The 17,587-nt window shown below is 41.4% G+C and overlaps 1 protein-coding gene across 17 annotated transcripts in view; it reads right to left on the reverse strand.

Moving 5' to 3' along the window:
- Positions 1-17,587, reverse strand: part of ttn.2 (titin, tandem duplicate 2) — a 191,712-nt gene that overhangs the window by 7,610 nt on the left and 166,515 nt on the right. For all 17 annotated transcript variants that reach the window (XM_063006067.1, XM_063006078.1, XM_063006077.1 and 14 more), the window contains 30 exons: positions 17,209-17,505; positions 16,517-17,104; positions 16,122-16,424; positions 15,421-16,005; positions 15,024-15,320; positions 14,630-14,932; positions 14,209-14,514; positions 12,342-14,108; positions 11,950-12,243; positions 11,562-11,840; positions 11,170-11,469; positions 9,016-11,082; positions 8,626-8,928; positions 8,226-8,531; positions 7,838-8,128; positions 7,451-7,750; positions 7,056-7,361; positions 6,666-6,968; positions 5,653-5,934; positions 4,962-5,555; positions 4,565-4,855; positions 4,161-4,460; positions 3,747-4,049; positions 3,338-3,640; positions 2,658-3,242; positions 2,243-2,548; positions 1,853-2,152; positions 1,190-1,765; positions 780-1,085; positions 75-668 (listed from right to left, as the gene is read on the reverse strand). In XM_063006067.1, coding sequence (XP_062862137.1) covers positions 75-668; positions 780-1,085; positions 1,190-1,765; positions 1,853-2,152; positions 2,243-2,548; positions 2,658-3,242; positions 3,338-3,640; positions 3,747-4,049; positions 4,161-4,460; positions 4,565-4,855; positions 4,962-5,555; positions 5,653-5,934; positions 6,666-6,968; positions 7,056-7,361; positions 7,451-7,750; positions 7,838-8,128; positions 8,226-8,531; positions 8,626-8,928; positions 9,016-11,082; positions 11,170-11,469; positions 11,562-11,840; positions 11,950-12,243; positions 12,342-14,108; positions 14,209-14,514; positions 14,630-14,932; positions 15,024-15,320; positions 15,421-16,005; positions 16,122-16,424; positions 16,517-17,104; positions 17,209-17,505 — 13,935 coding nt within the window. The remainder of the gene's footprint in view (positions 1-74; positions 669-779; positions 1,086-1,189; positions 1,766-1,852; positions 2,153-2,242; positions 2,549-2,657; positions 3,243-3,337; positions 3,641-3,746; positions 4,050-4,160; positions 4,461-4,564; positions 4,856-4,961; positions 5,556-5,652; positions 5,935-6,665; positions 6,969-7,055; positions 7,362-7,450; positions 7,751-7,837; positions 8,129-8,225; positions 8,532-8,625; positions 8,929-9,015; positions 11,083-11,169; positions 11,470-11,561; positions 11,841-11,949; positions 12,244-12,341; positions 14,109-14,208; positions 14,515-14,629; positions 14,933-15,023; positions 15,321-15,420; positions 16,006-16,121; positions 16,425-16,516; positions 17,105-17,208; positions 17,506-17,587) is intronic.

Raw genomic sequence — 17,587 nt, forward strand, 5'->3', positions numbered from 1 at the left:
TTTAATGTTACAATAAACACACAATTATTTGTTTTATTTGAATATGGATGCTAGGAAATGCTGAGCAGACATACCTTCAACATCAAGTGTTACAGTTGTTGAGATTGAGCCTTGCTGGTTTGTGGCTCTGATTTGGTAAACAGCTGCATCATTCTCATCAGCATTACTGATAACAAGCTGGTAGTAGCCTCCTTTGAACTCTTGGATTTTGATTTTCTCTCCATCTGGTAAAATCTCTTTGCCACTCTTGTACCATTTGATCACTGGCTTGGGATGTCCAATGACCTTGGTGACAAAAGTTGCGTTGGCTTTGTATTTGACACACATATCTCTCAGTTCCTCCCTGAAGAATGGAGCACGAGGAGCTGTGTCTGACTTGGGAATGACTGGTGCTGAAATCTCACTCCAGTCACTCTCTCCACCAATGTTCTCACATTTGACACGGAACTCGTACTCGAAGCCTTCAATCAGGCCTTTAACAGTAAAATATGTCTCATGAATTTCTTCAGTTGTAACAGTGATCCATTTGTTCTGTTTCTTCTCTCTCTTCTCCAGATAATAATTCTTAATCTTGGCACCTCCATCACTGGATGGGGGTTTCCAAGTCACAACACAGGAATCCTTGGTTACAGAAGAAACAACTGGTTGCTGCGGGACTCCAGGTTTCTCTGCAAAATTTAAAAAGAATATCGTTATATATTAATTTCTCACCATTGCCTTTTTCCTTATATCATAGCTTGAATATATTTTTACAAATGCCCAAAATCAATGTCACGTACCATATGGACTCTTGATGATGACAATAGCAGGAATCTCTAAGGACTCACTAATACCATATTGATTCTGAGCAGACACGCGGAAGTAATATCCAGCACTTTCAACTAGATTTGGAACACGACATGTGGTTCCTGACACAGCTGATGATACAAGATGCCATTGCTCGCCCTCCTTTGCCTCATGCTTTTCTACGATGTAGTTTGTGATTATTGAGCCACCATCATCCTTTGGTGGTTTCCAGCTTATGATTACAGAGTTCCTCAAGAGGGCATCAACAACAATTGGTCCTTCAGGAATCAAAGGCTTATCTGAAATTAGAGCAACGGTGTTAAACACATATATAAAACCTTTAACTTCCATTAAAAGGTGTTTCATTTTCATTAGTTTTGAGTACTTTTAAGTTGTAACTTACCTTGGATTTCAACACGTAGTACTGTATCAACTGTACCAAATTTGTTGCTCAGCTGTACCTTGTACCTGCCAGCATTTGTCTTTCGCTGCACATTTCTGACAACCAGGTGAGTGTAATGCTCTGTGTTTTCAATGTTAACGTTCTCGGATGAATTAAGAGGTTTCTTGCCATAGAACCACATGATCTGTGGAATAGGGCGTCCAATGTAGACGACATGAAGACGTAGGCTTGTTCCACAGCCTGCATAGTATTTCTCCTTGAGTGGGAATCCAGGATGGAATTGCGGTGCAGCCTGCAAAAAGAGCTTGCCGCTGGTTTCGATCTCACCAGCCTCATTGATGGCTCTGCAGGTATACAGGCCTTCATCCTCCTGTTCGTCTGTTAATACAGTAAGAGAATGATTTCGGCCATCAGAGCTCATCTTGTATTTACGGCTCTGGATCAGCTCCTTTCCATATCTATACCACTTGATTTCTGGAAGAGGTCTTCCAATAATCTGGCAAGTTAATGTTCCAGATTCACCCAGTTTAGTGGTAGTGTCTTTCATCTCTGCCTTCAGACTTGGAGCCTCTCCAACTGCAAAAAATTAGGCACGTAATTGTAAAATCACATAAGCGTATTTATGCATTTTGACATATGACACATCGCATTTTATTAACATACCACTCAATTTGGTTTTGATTCCCATGGCAGTTCTACGAGGTCTGCTTATTCCAGTTTCGTTTTCAGCAAACACACGGAATTCATATTCTGTTGCTTCGATCAGACCGCCCATAGTGAACTGCCTGTCTCTTGAGCGTTCTTTGTTGCATTTTTTCCAGGCACTTTCACCTGCTTGTCTGAACTCAATCCAATATCCAAGGATTTCTTTGCCACCATCAAAATCAGGACGCTGCCAATGAATGGTGATGCAATCCTTGGTAATTGAGACGATGTCAATCTCACCTGGTTGGCTTGGTTTATCTACAAAAGGAAGAAGGTTATTTAGAACATTTGCCACATTTATGATATTTATGGACAATTTATTGGAAGGTATAGGTAAATATTACTTACCAAATGGATCCTTGCACACAACTGCTTCAGAATCAAGTCCAGGCTCACTTAGACCAATGTCATTCTGAGCAATAACACGGAACTGATACTCTGCATCAGGGATTAGACCGGTGAGCGTATACATTGTGGTGGTGATGTGAGTCTTATTGTGTCGTACCCACTTCTCAGTGGACATCTCCCTTCTTTCAATGTAGTATCCAGTGACACGGGAGCCACCATCATCCTTTGGCCTTGACCAAGATATACCAACAGTGGTCTTTGTGACATCCATAATTTCTGGAGGGAAGCTTGGTGGCTCGGGTGGAGCTGTTTGTAAAAGGAAAAAAGGCTCAAATGTAAATAGACTTGATTTATGCAATAAAAGGAAATAGCAATAGTATTTACATTTTTACTATAAACGTCAAAAAATACTTACAAAGTGGGGTCTTGGGTATAACAGATTCATCTGATTTCAGCGACCTGCTGACTCCAAACTGGTTTTCTGCCGAAACCCTAAAGTGGTACTCAACATTTTCTTTTAGCCCCTTGACCACTAGTGAAGTCTCAACCACACGAGAATCCACAGTGTACCAGGCTGCCTTTGGTACCTCACGTCTCTCCACAATGTATCCAAGGACATCTGAGCCTCCATCATCTGTAGGTGGTCTCCAGCTCACTCTTACAGAGCGAGCTTGAATATCATCAAACTCCAGGGGGCCCTCTGGTGGATCTGGGCGTCCAATAACTTTGACCTTGATGTAGACAGCTTTCTTTCCACATTTGTTTTCCAATACAAGGTCATAGGTGCCAGTGTCATCTCTATGGGCTTCCTTGATCACCAGCTCTGTGCGTTCTTCACTGGTGACAATCATAGCTCTGTGAGAAATATCACGGCCTTCCTTTGTCCACTTACAGGTTGGATATGGTTTTCCCTTAATTGGCACAGATAGTCTGACAACTCCACCTTGTCTGACAACATAGCCTTCCTGGTACTGCATATCCAGCTCGTAATCAGGATATTCTGGAATGGAAATGCATTGTGTTAGAGCAGCCATACACAAAATACAATCTCATTTCAAATCAGCTCATCTTAAATCCTTTTAAATTCATTCTTACCAAGCATTTCTGCAACCTTGACCACTCCAGGAATCTCAGCTGGTTCTCCAGGTCCACCAGCATTGCATGCCATTACACGGAACCTGTACTCAGCACCTTGGGGCATATGTGTCAATGTGTATTCACAAATCTTTGTTGGTGTTGTATTGCATTTAGTCCATTCAACCTGGTCAACCTTCTGCATCTCAACCAGGTAACCAATAATGACGGCACCTCCTTCGTCTGGAGGAGGAGACCATGCCAGTGATACAGATGTCCTGGTGGTATCTGTGACTCTTGGGTTCAGTGGTATGCCTGGAGGTTCTGTTTTAGAGGAAATACAAAATGCTGAATGTGAATATTTAAAATTTTTTATTATAGATTTTCAACTGTGTGTTCCGCTGCAATATACTTAATCCCTTGGACATACCGATAGGATCCATAGCAATTTCTGGTTTGGAGCTCAAACTAGGTTTGCCACTGCCTCTGGAGTTGATTGCTGTCACTCTGTATTCATATTCCAGACCTTCAATAAGCCCAGTGGATCTATATCTTGTCATCGTTACTGGGTTCTTATTAATACGGATCCATCTGTCAGATCTAGCTTCTTTACGCTCAATGATGTAGCCAGCGATTGAAGAGCTGCCATCATCCGCTGGTGGCTTCCAGGTAAGTGTCATACCCTCATGAGACACATCAAGTATTTCAGGTGTGCTTGGTGCACCAGGAGTAGCTGAAACAGAACAGAACATTAACTCTCATTTTTTTAATTACGTTTAAAATATATATACATAAAATACAATATATAGAAATCTATGGTATACGTTTTATACTAAATACGTACTCTTGACACTCTTGCACTCAACAACTTCAGACTGAAGGAATAAACCAATGCCAAATCGATTAGATGCAGCCACACGGAACACGTATTCTGTTCCCTCAGTCAGTCTCATGAATTTAAATGTGGGTCTTGTGACAGATTCGGAAATAGTCATCCATCCTGGGCGATGAGCATCACGCTGCTCAACTACATAACCACTGACATTGGCACCGCCATCCTTCTTTGGTGGCTCCCAGCTACATGTGACAGATGTAGCATCAACTTCATCAACTTTCATGGGTCCAACTGGTATGCCAGGTTTATCTGGAGAAAAAAATGCATTTGGTCATTTTAAATAGCAAACATTTGTATATTTGAAACATTTCTCTGGAGAGAAAAAAGCCAGTAGGAACAAACCAAAATCTTACCAAGAATAATGATTTTAATTATTTCTGTGGCTATTCCGACAACATTCTTCACTTCAAGAGTGTAGTCTCCGGTATCATCAATGGTAGTTTCACGGACTGTCAGTTTAGTGTATTTCACAGTTGTCTCAATCTTGATACGGTCAAGCTTGTCTTTCATCTGAACTCCACCAAAGAACCATGAGCAAGTTGGTGCTGGTTTTCCACTGATGGGAATGCTGAGAACGATTGGCTTGCCAGCATGTATATTTACAATCTTCTGAGGAATGCCAGCCAGATCAATCTTTGGCATGGCTGTAAAAAGATTTTAACATTAGTGAAAAAGTTGTATAAAGCATTTGAGTGACATTCACAATATGCAGCTATTAGTATATCTGAATATCAATAAACAGTAGCATACCTCTCTGTTCTTGAATAGTGATAGGTGTCATCAGGTCTCTGGGCTCACTGAAACCTCTGCAGTTCTCAGCTCTGACTCTGAACAGATACTGCTCATTCTCGTTCAGAGAAACTACAGTGTGCTTTGTCACTGCCGCCCTCACATTGGCAACATTCATCCATCTGTCAGTTCCTGCCTTGCAGGCTTCAACGATGTAGCCAGTAAGTTTGCTGCCGCCATCAAAAAATGGTTTCTCCCATTCCAGAGTAACACTGGATTTTGTAATGTCTATGAGTTGCAAGTCTTGAGGAACAGATGGGATTTCACATACCAGCACTGATTCAGGGATTTCACAAGGTTCTCCAATACCATATATGTTTTCGGGCAATACTCTGAAGAAGTAATGTATTCCTTCTTCTAGCCCAGTAATTCTGTACAATGTCTTCTTGCATTCTGTGGTCACAGTTTGGTAAGATTTCATTGATGCTTCACGTTTTTCAATAATGTAATTGTTAATAGGAGCCCCTCCATCAATAGTTGGGACATCCCATGTAATGACAACAGATTCTTTAGTGTAATCCTTGACCTTTACTGCACCACAGGGTCCAGGTGTATCTGCAATGGTGAAACAGTGTAAGTGTAAAAGCCTGTATAAATAATGTAGAATTATTTACATAATGAACTTGTAGTACAAGTATACATATATTCATACCGTAAATCTTGACAAAAATGGTAACTGCCTTCTTGCCAGATGGATTTTCAGCCTCAATTGTGTATTTTCCAGCATCATAACGATGAACCTTCTCAACAATCAAGGTTGTATTGTTCTCTGATGTGTCGATGTATCCCCGAGACTGAAGGTCGATGCCAGGCTTTCTCCAGGTAACCACTGGTAGAGGTCTTCCAAGTATGGTCACGTTCAGACGTAAAGTGTTACCGGCCCTCAGGCAAACAGTCTTCTTCAGTTCTTCAGGTAATTCAATATCAGGGATTTCTGAAAAGAGAGATTTACATTTTAGTAAATCAGCAAGTCATTTACTAAATTTGGTCTGTCTTAAATACGGCCTCTAGGACTGCTCTAAAATATTTCAACCTATAATCATTATATTTTTAGGGTTTGCAATTTTGTTCAATGGATAACTACATGTTATTCATGTAGAAATGCATTTGCCATTAAATATGACATCATACAATGCAGTGGTAGTTCAGCAATTAGGGAACAGGACTAGTAATCAAAAACTTGCTGGTTTAAACCCTACTGCAGCCAGGTTGCCATTGTTGGTCCCTTGAGTAAGACCCTTAGCCCTCAATTGCTTGGATTGTATTAAAAGCAATTGTAGGTTGCTTTGGATAAAAGCTTCTGCTAAATGTCATAAATGTATAGCAATTCCTGAACATTTTTCTATAAAGCAGAGGGAAACAGTTATGGCATAGACAATGCACTTGTAAATGTGTGACCTCTGTTCAATTAGGATAAGGATAATAAGAATAATCTAAGGCAGCCACTGTCCCATTTAAAGGCGAAGGCTTTTTGTTGCACCACCTATGAGCCAAAACAACACATTTCTACAGTTTTATTGCAATGTCGTACAAATACATAGGACTAAAATATTGCTGCAAAATCAAGAACTTAAGGTCAGAACAGTTACAAAAAAGGCAGTAAGATCCTGGTGAAACTCATTTGATCAGTAAAACAAAACATGGCAGACCTTGTGCCAAACCTACCAACTCTTTCTGAAGGTGCAGTCTCCACACTGCCTTCACTGAACTCTCCAGTTCCCAGGGCATTAACTGCTGTGACTCTAAAGCTATACTTTTTGTTGCTTGTCAAGCCAGTTGCAGTGAACTTGTTAGTGGTCAGGATCTTCTGGGTGGCTCTGTACCACTGTTCTGTTCCCTCCTCTAGAATCTCAATAACATAGCCAGTGACATCTGAACCACCATCGTACATAGGCCTGGTCCATGTCATAGTGATGCTGTGTTTTGTAGTATCTGTTATACGAGGAGTCGATGGAGGTGCTGGGGTATCTGTCAAGTAAAAAAACACAGTAAGAATGTTATTAGTAAATAATCAGAGTTCAGGGAGGTGATTAGGAACACTGTATAGCTACTTACATGTCGGGTCTCTGCATAGGGCATATTCAGAGGCCTCGCTTGGTAAGCTTGTGCCAGCAGCATTGACAGCTGTAACACGGAACTGGTATTCGCTGCCCTCTAGTAGGCTGGTTATCTTCAGTCTTGTGTCATAGATGGTAAATGTCTTGTTTACTCTGGTCCATCTCACGCTGCTCTTCTCACGTTTGTCCACAAGGAAGTTTTTGATTTCACTTCCACCATCACTCTCTGGTTTCAGCCACTCAATGATAACATGTTGCTTTCCAACAGCTGTGATATCTGGTGCTCCAGGAGGTGTTGGGACAGCTGTAATGCAAGAAGAAGCAGGCATGAATGAATAATGTGTGCTCTTGAGGCTAATCTGTGCCTCGCTGAAAGCTATGCATAGTACTTACTGTATGCATTTCTTGCAATAACAGGTTCAGACTCCAATGGTACACCAGGTCCATATTTGTTGACACCTCGGACACGGAAGATATATTCGTTGTTCTTGATTAGTTTTGTGCTGACGCAAGATAGGGTCTTGCATTCAGTTTCCATGACAACCCAGTTAAGTCTACTGGTCTCACGTCTGTCAACAATATAGTGACTGACAGAGTCTCCTCCATCCTCAAGAGGTATCTTCCAGGAAACTGTACATTTTTCCTCTGTGACCCTGCTGATCGTGAGTTTGCCTTCTGGGGGACCAGGTGTATCTATGATGAAAGAGAAGCAGCTCATGATATTCTGAACGTACAGTAGTTTAAGATGGCAACATTTTCATCATTCAAACATACACTTACCAAGAACTTTAACGATGACAGCTGCGGTCTTAATTCCACTGGCATTCTTAACAGTCAATATATACCTTCCAGTATCATTCCTGTCACATGACTTGATGATTGCCATAGCTCTAGTGCTTGTGTATGTCAATGAGTACTTTTCACCAAGCTCCAACTCCTTGTCACCCTTGGACCAAAATACCTTGGGTTCAGGTTTACCGCCGACTGCAGCATCAAGTACAAGGTCTGCTCCAGCCCTGATGGTTACAGTCTCACCAACAAGTTTGCTGTCTAACTCTGCCCTTGGTGGTGCTAAAAGTAAAAGTAAACATTAGTGCAATGAGTATTATTCTTTCACCTTTAACTATTTGGATCATCTTTAAAAACTATATATGTCAGGATATCTTACTGTATTCATCTTTGCACGTGATGGGTCCTGTTGTTTCTGAAGGCATACTGTGCACTCCTGCGCCATTTCTGGCAATGACCCGGAATTCATACACTGTTCCTTCTTCAAGGGATGTCACAGTGAAGAAATTGTCTGTAATGGTAGTGTAGTTGCACTTCAACCAGCGAGCTTCGTCAGCATCAATGCATTCTTTGCGTTCAACTATATATCCCACAATTTTGCTGCCACCATCATTAAATGGTATAGACCATTTGATAGAAACCGAGGACCTAGAGATGTCATATACCTCCGGTTTGCCAGGTGGGTCTAAAAGAAAAAGAGTAACGCTGTTAAATTCAAATTCATTATTCACACAGTGGTTGAAATACAAAAATTTTTTAAAAAAGATTAAATAACATACCAACTGGATTCAAAGCCAGCACAGGTCTTGAAGCTTCACTGGCTTTGCTCAGACCAGCAATGTTCATAGCATAAACTCTGAACTGATATTCCAGTCCTTCAATAGGATTTGAGACTTTATAAAAACACTCGAGACATGGAATCTTATTTTCTCGTGTCCATAAAATGGTGTTGCGTTCCTTTTTCTCAATCCAGTACCCAGTAACCTGGCTTCCACCGTCATGATATGGAACATCCCATTTAATTGAAATGACATTGGCAGACACTGACACCACATCTGGGCGTGTTGGTGGGCTTGGTGGTGCTGTAAAAAGTAAAGAATTGTTACACATTTATTGGATATTCAAGAAATAAATGCAATAAGAAATGAATATTAAGTGCTATAACTCACTGAATGGATGCTCTGCAACAACGGCTTGTGACTCGATTGGTTTGCTCACACCGTACTTGTTCTCTGCACATACACGGAATGTATACTCCATGTATTTTGTCAAATGGGTGACTTTAATAGTTGGTCGTTTCACACTGGAGTTCACAACTTGCCAGGAAGTTTGACCTGATTCACGTTTCTCAACAATATAGTTGGTAATGTCCGATCCACCATCATCTGCAGGGTCCGCCCATGTTAGGACACAGGATTCAGATGTAATTCCTGAAATTTCAACTGGTCCGGTTGGTGGGCTAGGCCGGCCAACCACAATTACAGTAATGGTGAAAGTCTTTGCTCCTGCAGCATTCTCCAGAGTGAGGTAGTATTTTCCACTGTCACCTCTCTTGGCATCCTTAACCAACAGGGTGGTCTTAATGTTGGAGGTCTTGATGGAAACTCTGTCCGTTTCCTTTAGTTTTATCTCTTCAAGCTTCCAGGTTACCTTTGGAGTTGGTCTGCCACTGATAGGGATATCAATGGTAATTGTACTGCCGGTCTTGCAGGTAATCAGCTGTTTGCTGATGCCACTAAGGTCTGCAGTCGGCTCAATGCGAGGTTCTTTGATTATAACAGAGGTGAGAGAATCTCTTGGATAACTGATTCCAGTGTCATTTTGGGCTTTGACACGGAATTCATACTCTGTATTTTCAACCAAGCCCTCCAGGACCATCTTCAAAGACTTAGTTTGTCCACCAAAAACCCACTGATCAGAACCTTTCTTTCTGGTCTCTACAATGTATCCAGTGATGCGGCTTCCACCATCATGCTCAGGCTTCAACCATACTAGGGTTGCCGTTGTGGATGTGGTATCAATTACATCCAGTCTCTTGGGCGGTGCAGGCTCCTCAGTGGCGATGATAGGCTCTGACATTTCGTAAGGCTCACCTTTACCGTACTGATTTTCGGCGATTACTCTAAAACAGTATGCCACCCCAATATCAAGATTGGTCACTCTGATAATTTGACGTGTGCACCTGGGACTGACTTCTAGCCAACTCAGGCGGCTTGCCTCACGTTTTTCAACAATGTAATGATGAACACGGGTACCTCCATCATTGGCTGGTGCATCCCACATCAGAGTCAAAGCTCCTCTTGTCACATCCTTGAATGAGAGAGGACCTGGTGGCCCAGGTGTGTCCAACACTTTCACGGTTAAAGTAATGGATTTACGACCACTGTTGTTTTCAAGCGAAAGTGTGTATTTACCAGCATCGTATCTTGTGCAGTTTTCAATTGTCAAGGTGCTGAAAGTCTCTGTGGTATTGATATCTAACATCACACCAAGATCTCCATCTGCCTTGGTCCATGTGGCCAAAGGAGCGGGTTTTCCACGGAAAGGAATATGGAGAGTAACTGTTCCTCCACTCCTCACAACGTGTGTCTGCTTAAAGTCTGCATCAATGTCGATCTCTGGTGATGTAAGTCTGTCAACTGCCTGCACTGCATTTGGAATCTCTGATGGCTCTCCCTTTCCAGCACCATTGATAGCACACACTCGGAATTTGTATTCTTCACCTGGTTCCAAATCTGTAACTGTATACGTGGTATGAATACAAGTCTGGTTGTTAACCCTGTGCCATTCTTCAAGGCTTGCCTTGCACATCTCAATAATGTAACCGATGATCTCCAAACCACCATCAAAGACAGGCTTGGTCCATTCAAGAGTAACAGATGTCTTTGTAGAGTCAATTACTTTCACAACGGTCGGTGCACTAGGTGCACTTGTGGGCTCTCTGCACTTAAATAATCTTGAAGTGCCACTTGGAGGTCCAACACCAGCCCCATTTTCAGCCATAACACGGAATTCGTATTCATTGCCTTCGGTCAAGTTTGTGACTCTGTGTCTTAGCTCTGTGATTGGTCTCTTTGCAGAAACCTTTACCCACTGTAAGCTCTTCTTCTCTCTCCTCTCAAGGATGTATTGCTTGATCTCATTTCCACCATCTAGTCTTGGTCTTGTCCAGCACAAAGTAATGCTATTTCCTGTCACATGAGTGCAGTTGGGTGTTCCTGGAGCCTCTGGTACAGCTAAAAAGTTATTAGAAACATTTTAATTACACATTTAGATCTCCTTACATTATTTTGGCCATTATTAAATAAAAGAAAGGTACTTACTGTATTGCATTTTGGCAACAATTTCATCAGATTCCAAAGGCTTGCCAACACCAAACCTATTGACAGCAGAAACACGGAACTGATACTCATTTTCCTTGATCAGTTTCTGGGCGGTGAAAGAGCAGCCTTCACATTTAGATGTCACAAGTGCCCAGGAAATTCTGGAGGTCTCGCGCTTTTCAATGACGTAATGAGTAATAGCAGCACAGCCATCATTTTCTGGGGGACTCCACCACAGGGTTGCCTTCTCAGCAGAAATATTTGTGAAGCGAAGTGGTCCCTCAGGTGGTCCAGGAGTATCTAATTTAAACATGTACAACTTTATGGTCACTTAAAGTACCTTAAATGCAAACACAAAAATAACAACGTTTTATAGTCATTTTCCAACATACCTTGGACTCTAACAAGAATGTCCTGCTTTGTTGTTCCGGAGCTATTTTTGGCTTCAATCGTGTAGATTCCACGGTCATTGCGGTCAGCATCTCTAACAAACAGTGAGCTTGATCCAATTATAGTAGTGATATCAACAAGCATTTTGTCCAGTTCTTTCCCATCCTTAAACCATGTAACCTGGGGCACAGGCCGTCCACTAACAGTGCAGCTCAGTTTGATGTGTTCTCCAGCCTTGATTGTCAGACTCTTTTCTCCGCTAATCTGAATCTCAGGAATAACTGAAATGTAAGATCAGACATAAGGATGTCAAACCTTGCACATCACAAAACATGCTATTATGTGCAAAAAGGCTCATGCACACACTTGGCTGATGAATCGTATACGTACCGCTTTCATCTCGGGTCATAATGTAGCCAGATGACTGGGATGGTGGACTGACTGTTCCAACAGCGTTTCTGGCAATTACTCTGAATTCAAAGCGATCACCACAAGCAAGGCCTGTCACTGTAAACTGACATTCGCTTATATCTATAAAATTGCATCTCAACCAGCGTGATCTTCCTTGGCGCCTCTCAACGCTGTAGGCCACAATCTTGCTGCCTCCATCCCGCTTAGGTGGCTCCCACTGTAGTGTGACTGAATCTCTTGTAACATCAATACAGTTGGGTGTGCCAGGAGGATCTAAATAAGAACAAGTAAAAAGTATTGGTTAATACTGACTTCGCATCATTAGTGTATTTGGGAAATAAATAAACATAAACATAAAAAGTAAGACTCACCAACAGGAGAAATTGCTAATTTGTGCTTGCTTTGCTCACTGACGGGGCTCATGCCAGCGTTGTTTTGAGCGTACACTCTGAATGAATATTCTAGACCCTCCAGTAGACCCATGACTCTGTACTCTCTTCCAGAGATGACATTGGTATTTACTTTCATCCATAAGAGGCTGTTTCTGTCTTTCTTCTCAAGATGATAGCCAGTGATAGGAGAACCACCATCAAAGCTTGGAGCATCCCAAGAAACAGTCATGCCATCACTTGTTACGTTAAATACGACAGGTTTTCCTGGTGGGCCTGGTGGTTTGTACTGGTGCTGGGCAACAACATCTGTTGAGGTGAGAGGTTCACTTACTCCATATTTGTTCTCTGCTCGCACCCTGAACTGGTACCCCGTGCCCTTAACCAAGTTGGGTATCTTGAATGTGGTTCTGACCACACTTGAGCAAACTATTTTCCATGCTGCTTGAGAGGTCTCTCGTTTCTCCACACTATAGCAGGTGATCTCTCCACCACCATCTTCCTCTGGCTCGATCCATGAGATAATGATGGTCTGTGCTTTGATTTCATCAAACCGGACAGGACCTACTGGTGCGGAGGGTGGGCCAAGAGTGACAACATTGATGTCGAAAAAGTTTTTGACAAGTTTGTTGTCAAGAACCAAGGTGTATTTGCCTGCGTTATCCTTTCTTGCATTTCTCACAATCAGACTGGCTTTATTTTCTGTTAGCCTGAAACGAACCTGTTCACTTTCCTTTAGTGGAATATCATCTTTCATCCACTGGATGGCTGGTTTTGGTTTACCCAGGTATGGCAAATCTATATTCACATTCTGTCCAATGCGGACACTTAATTCACCATTAGGATAGTCAATAAGGTTAGCCTCAGGTGGGATAAGGAAGTCCTCCATAGTAATAGGACCAATCTGAGAGAAGTCACTACGGCCCTTCTCATTCTTTGCGTATACTCTGAAGAAAACCTCCGTGTCTTCTTGAAGCTGTGTTACCTCATACTTGCAGACTCTGCACGTACCACTTAGGCTCCATGCCACTGTATGTTCATCCCTCATTTCAATAATGTATTCGGAAATATGGCTGCCACCATCGTGATCAGGCTTTGTCCATGCCAATGTTAAAGATGTATTAGTGGAGTCAATTATCTTGAGGTTCTTAACAGGACCAGGAGTCTCAGTTGCTCTAACAGGCACAGTGGTCTCACAAGGATCACCAATGCCATGTTCATTTTCAGCAGATACACGGAAGAAATAAGCAATCTCTTCGGAAAGACCATCAACCTTGTACGATGTGTTAGCACATTCTGCTGTAACTAACGAGAAGGCCTTTAGCTTGGCATCCTTCTTCTCGACAATGTAATTAGTGATTGGAGCCCCACCATCAATAAGAGGAGGTTCCCAGCTCAAAGTAAGTTTATTACGTGTAACATTCTTCACTAAGAGCTTGCTGCAAGCGGATGGTGAATCCAACACCTTCAAAGATACAGTAACAATCTTTGGCTCACCAACTCCATTTTCAATTTCAAGAAGATATTTTCCTGAATCATCCCTATTGACCTTTGGGATGGTAAGTGTTGTTGAATATTCAGTGTTCTTTATGTTGTATTTTGCATCTCCTCCAATATTCCTATCTCCTCTTCTCCATGTGACATTTGGTGCAGGTCTTCCTTTGAGTGGAATCATCATTTCCACGTCCCGTCCAGCCCTTGCTGTATATTGTGTTGACATTGAAATATCAAAGTCAACATCAGCCTCCTCTGTTAAAATGAGAGAGAAATACAATTTGGTTTTATTTACAGAAAGCAAGAATACAAATGTGTATAGTTGTGTATATTTTACGCAGAAGAAAGTGCAAACCTAGAATATCTTTGGCTTGTACAGGCTGAATCATTTCAATAGGGCGTCCAGCACCAGAACAGTTGACAGCAGATACGCGGAAGAAGTAGTACACTCCAGGTTTCAAATGAGACACCACAAACTCTGTGGTTCTCACTTCACCCTTAGAGCTAATAGTAACCCACTCTCTTTCTTCAGCTGTCATCTGGTCTACTACGTAGCTTGTGATTTCACTGCCGCCATCATAGACAGGCTTCACCCAGCCAAGTGTAATTGATGTCTTGGTTGAATCAACTACTCTAAGTTTTGTTGGTTCACTTGGTGGATCTGAAAGAAACACATGAGAAACTTTAAGCCCAGAACTGTGACTGTGAGAAGATAAAAAAATAGATATATCATATATTAATTCATATATCAAATATAAAAACAGCAGAAATCCTACCAATGGGATCATATGCCTTGTAGAAGATTGATGCATCGGAGTATGGACCTGCACCAGCTTTATTAATTGCACAAACACGATACTGATATTCATTTCCCTCTGTGAGATTGCTGACTTTCTGCCTAGTATCACGAATTTGATCTTTGATGACCTTGAACCACTGAAGACTCTTCTTTTCTCGTTTCTCCAGATAATATCCATCAATATCACTGCCACCATCCAGACTCGGTCTTTCCCATACGACAGTCATTGTTGATCTTGTAATCATGGTGACCTGAGGTTTAGAAGGTTGGCTGGGTGGCACTGCATAAACATAAATGAACAGTAGGTTTACATCAAAAGACAAAAGTATTAACACAGTTAAAATAAAAACAACTGAGAAAAGAGTATTTACCAAAGGAGTTCTGTGCAATGACAGGCTCAGACTCTGATGAATCTCCAACTCCATATTTGTTCACTCCACGGACACGGAAGATGTACTCATTGCCTTTGATAAGCCGTGGAACGGTGACAATACAGTCTTCTAGTTTCTCTGAAATGATAGACCACATGATTCTGCTACTCTCACGCTTCTCCACAATGTAATGGGTGACCATTGCACCACCCTCATCAGCCGGAGGATCCCACATGATTGTAACAGTATCTGCTGTGACTTTCTTAAATTGAATCTCTCCAGCAGGTCCCGGTTTGTCTAACAGAGATAAACAGATATTTATTACAATTAATAAAATAAATTAAAACTTTATTTACTAATTTTCTTCACAGTAATGAAAAAATCATTTGCTTTATACCTTGAATAAGCACTCTGATAGCAGCATAGGCTGAGCCCAAAGAGTTCTTGACTTTAAGTTCATATGTTCCAGTATTTAAACGTGTAGCCTCCTTAATTGTGATACTTGCATAATCACTTCTGTTGAAAATCGCAATCTGAACTCCAGACTCAAGCTCTTTTCCATCTTTGTACCATTCAATTGTTGGCTGAGGTTTAGCAATAATTCCAACTTTAAGTTCAACTGTTTCTTCTGCTTTGTATTTTACAACATCAAGATATTCCTGAATTAATTCAATTTCTGGGGCACCATAGGTATCCACACAAGTAACTGGTCCAACTGTAGCTGAAGGGTTACTGACAGAGCCAACTGCATTCTTGGCCAAGACTCTAAATTCATAAGATTCATCTTGAACAAGGCCTGATACAGTAAACTTGGTGTCTGACACATTTGTCAAATTGGCCTTTGACCATCTGCCTTTAAGAGCATCTTTCTTCTCAATGATGTACCCAGTCACTTTGCTTCCACCATCATAAGCAGGTTTTTCCCAAGCAAGGCTGATTAAACTCCTTGTTATATCTGTGACACGTAAATCAGTTGGTGGTTCTGAAAAATAAATAAATAAACAGTATAAATAAATTAAATTAAGAAGTACAAAATTTTAGATACAGGTAATCTTTTGTGTTTTTGGAGAAATGTGTTAAACTTTAATATATCCTTACCACAGGCATCAATTGCCAGAACAGCATCTGAAATTTTGCTGACTGGGCCCAAACCAGCTGCATTTTCTGCTGCAACCTTGAACTCGTAGATCAGGCCTGGATTGATGTTTGTCACTTTGAAATGTGTGGAGCGAATAACAGTTTTGTTGACTTTCTTCCACAAAATACTGTTTTTGTCTTTCATGTAGAGGTGATATCCAAATATATGGCTTCCACCATCAGAGGAAGGTTCTTTCCAGTTAACTGTAATACTTTCTCTAGTAACATTAGATATCCATGGTGTTGAGGGTGCCTCGGGAATTGCTAAAACAGAGTGAAGCATATTTTTGGTAAGCATTGTGTCATCCAGTCTTATTCAGATAAAGAAAACTAGAACCAAAAGCAATGCTACTTACTGTACGGCAAGTTGACTGTGATAGGTTGAGAATCAATGTGTTCACTGATGCCAAAGCGATTTTCAGCCCTAATTCTAAACTGATACTCAACTCCAGTAGTCAGCTTCATTATCTTGATTGTGCATCTAGCAACTGCAGATGAGACCTCGACCCAGTTTGCTGTGGTTGTTTCACGTTTCAGGACAATATAGTTGGTGATCGGGCTACCACCCTCATATGCAGGAGGGAGCCATTTCAGACTCACACTGTCCTCTGTGATATCACACATTTCAACAGGACCAACAGGTGCACTCGGTCTGTCCAGCACTACAATGTTTATAAAGGACTTAGTAGTTCCACTTGAGTTGGATGCTGTAATGTCGTATCTGCCTGCATCTTGAGCAATGCTCTCACGCAGAGTGATGATTAGGCAGTCAGGAGTTACTTCTGAGTTGAACCTCATGGTTGATTTGAGAACCTGGTAATCCTTCGAGAGAGATACCTTTGGCAGTGGTTTACCAGTGACTGGAATCTCAACCATAAGATTTGAACCTGCCTTTACATAGACAGTATTGTGTTGGAAGTCCATCATGTTAATCTCAGGTGCCTCTGTTGGTAGAATAGGACAAAGAACATGAGAAGAACTGCTATTATCTGTGCCTTTCACATTACTAATAAATCAAATATTGAAGGAAGGAAGGGAGATAACTTACCTATCTGGTCTTTAACAAGCACTGGCATGACCATGTCTTTAGGGTCACTAAGTCCAGCATGGTTTTCAGCACAGACTCTGAAGTAGTATTCAGTATTCTCTTTCAAGCCGTAGACAACAAAATGAGTTGATTTGGTGACACCACATTTTAGCCACTTCTGTTGTCCTTTCTCCAAAGCATCAACCTGGTAACCGGTAATCCTGCTACCTCCATCATGTTCAGGTTTGCTCCAAGATAGTGAGACAGTATCCTTTGTAACATTAGTTACTCCAAGCTTTGTTGGTGGACTTGGTTTTTCTGAAACAAGTGGATAGAAAAACAATATAAATACAACACAAATATTTTCTATCAATCACTATGGATGTTATATGTAAACAAC

Source organism: Trichomycterus rosablanca, chromosome 12, assembly GCF_030014385.1.
Source record: "Trichomycterus rosablanca isolate fTriRos1 chromosome 12, fTriRos1.hap1, whole genome shotgun sequence".
Taxonomy (NCBI): Eukaryota; Metazoa; Chordata; class Actinopteri; order Siluriformes; family Trichomycteridae; genus Trichomycterus; species Trichomycterus rosablanca.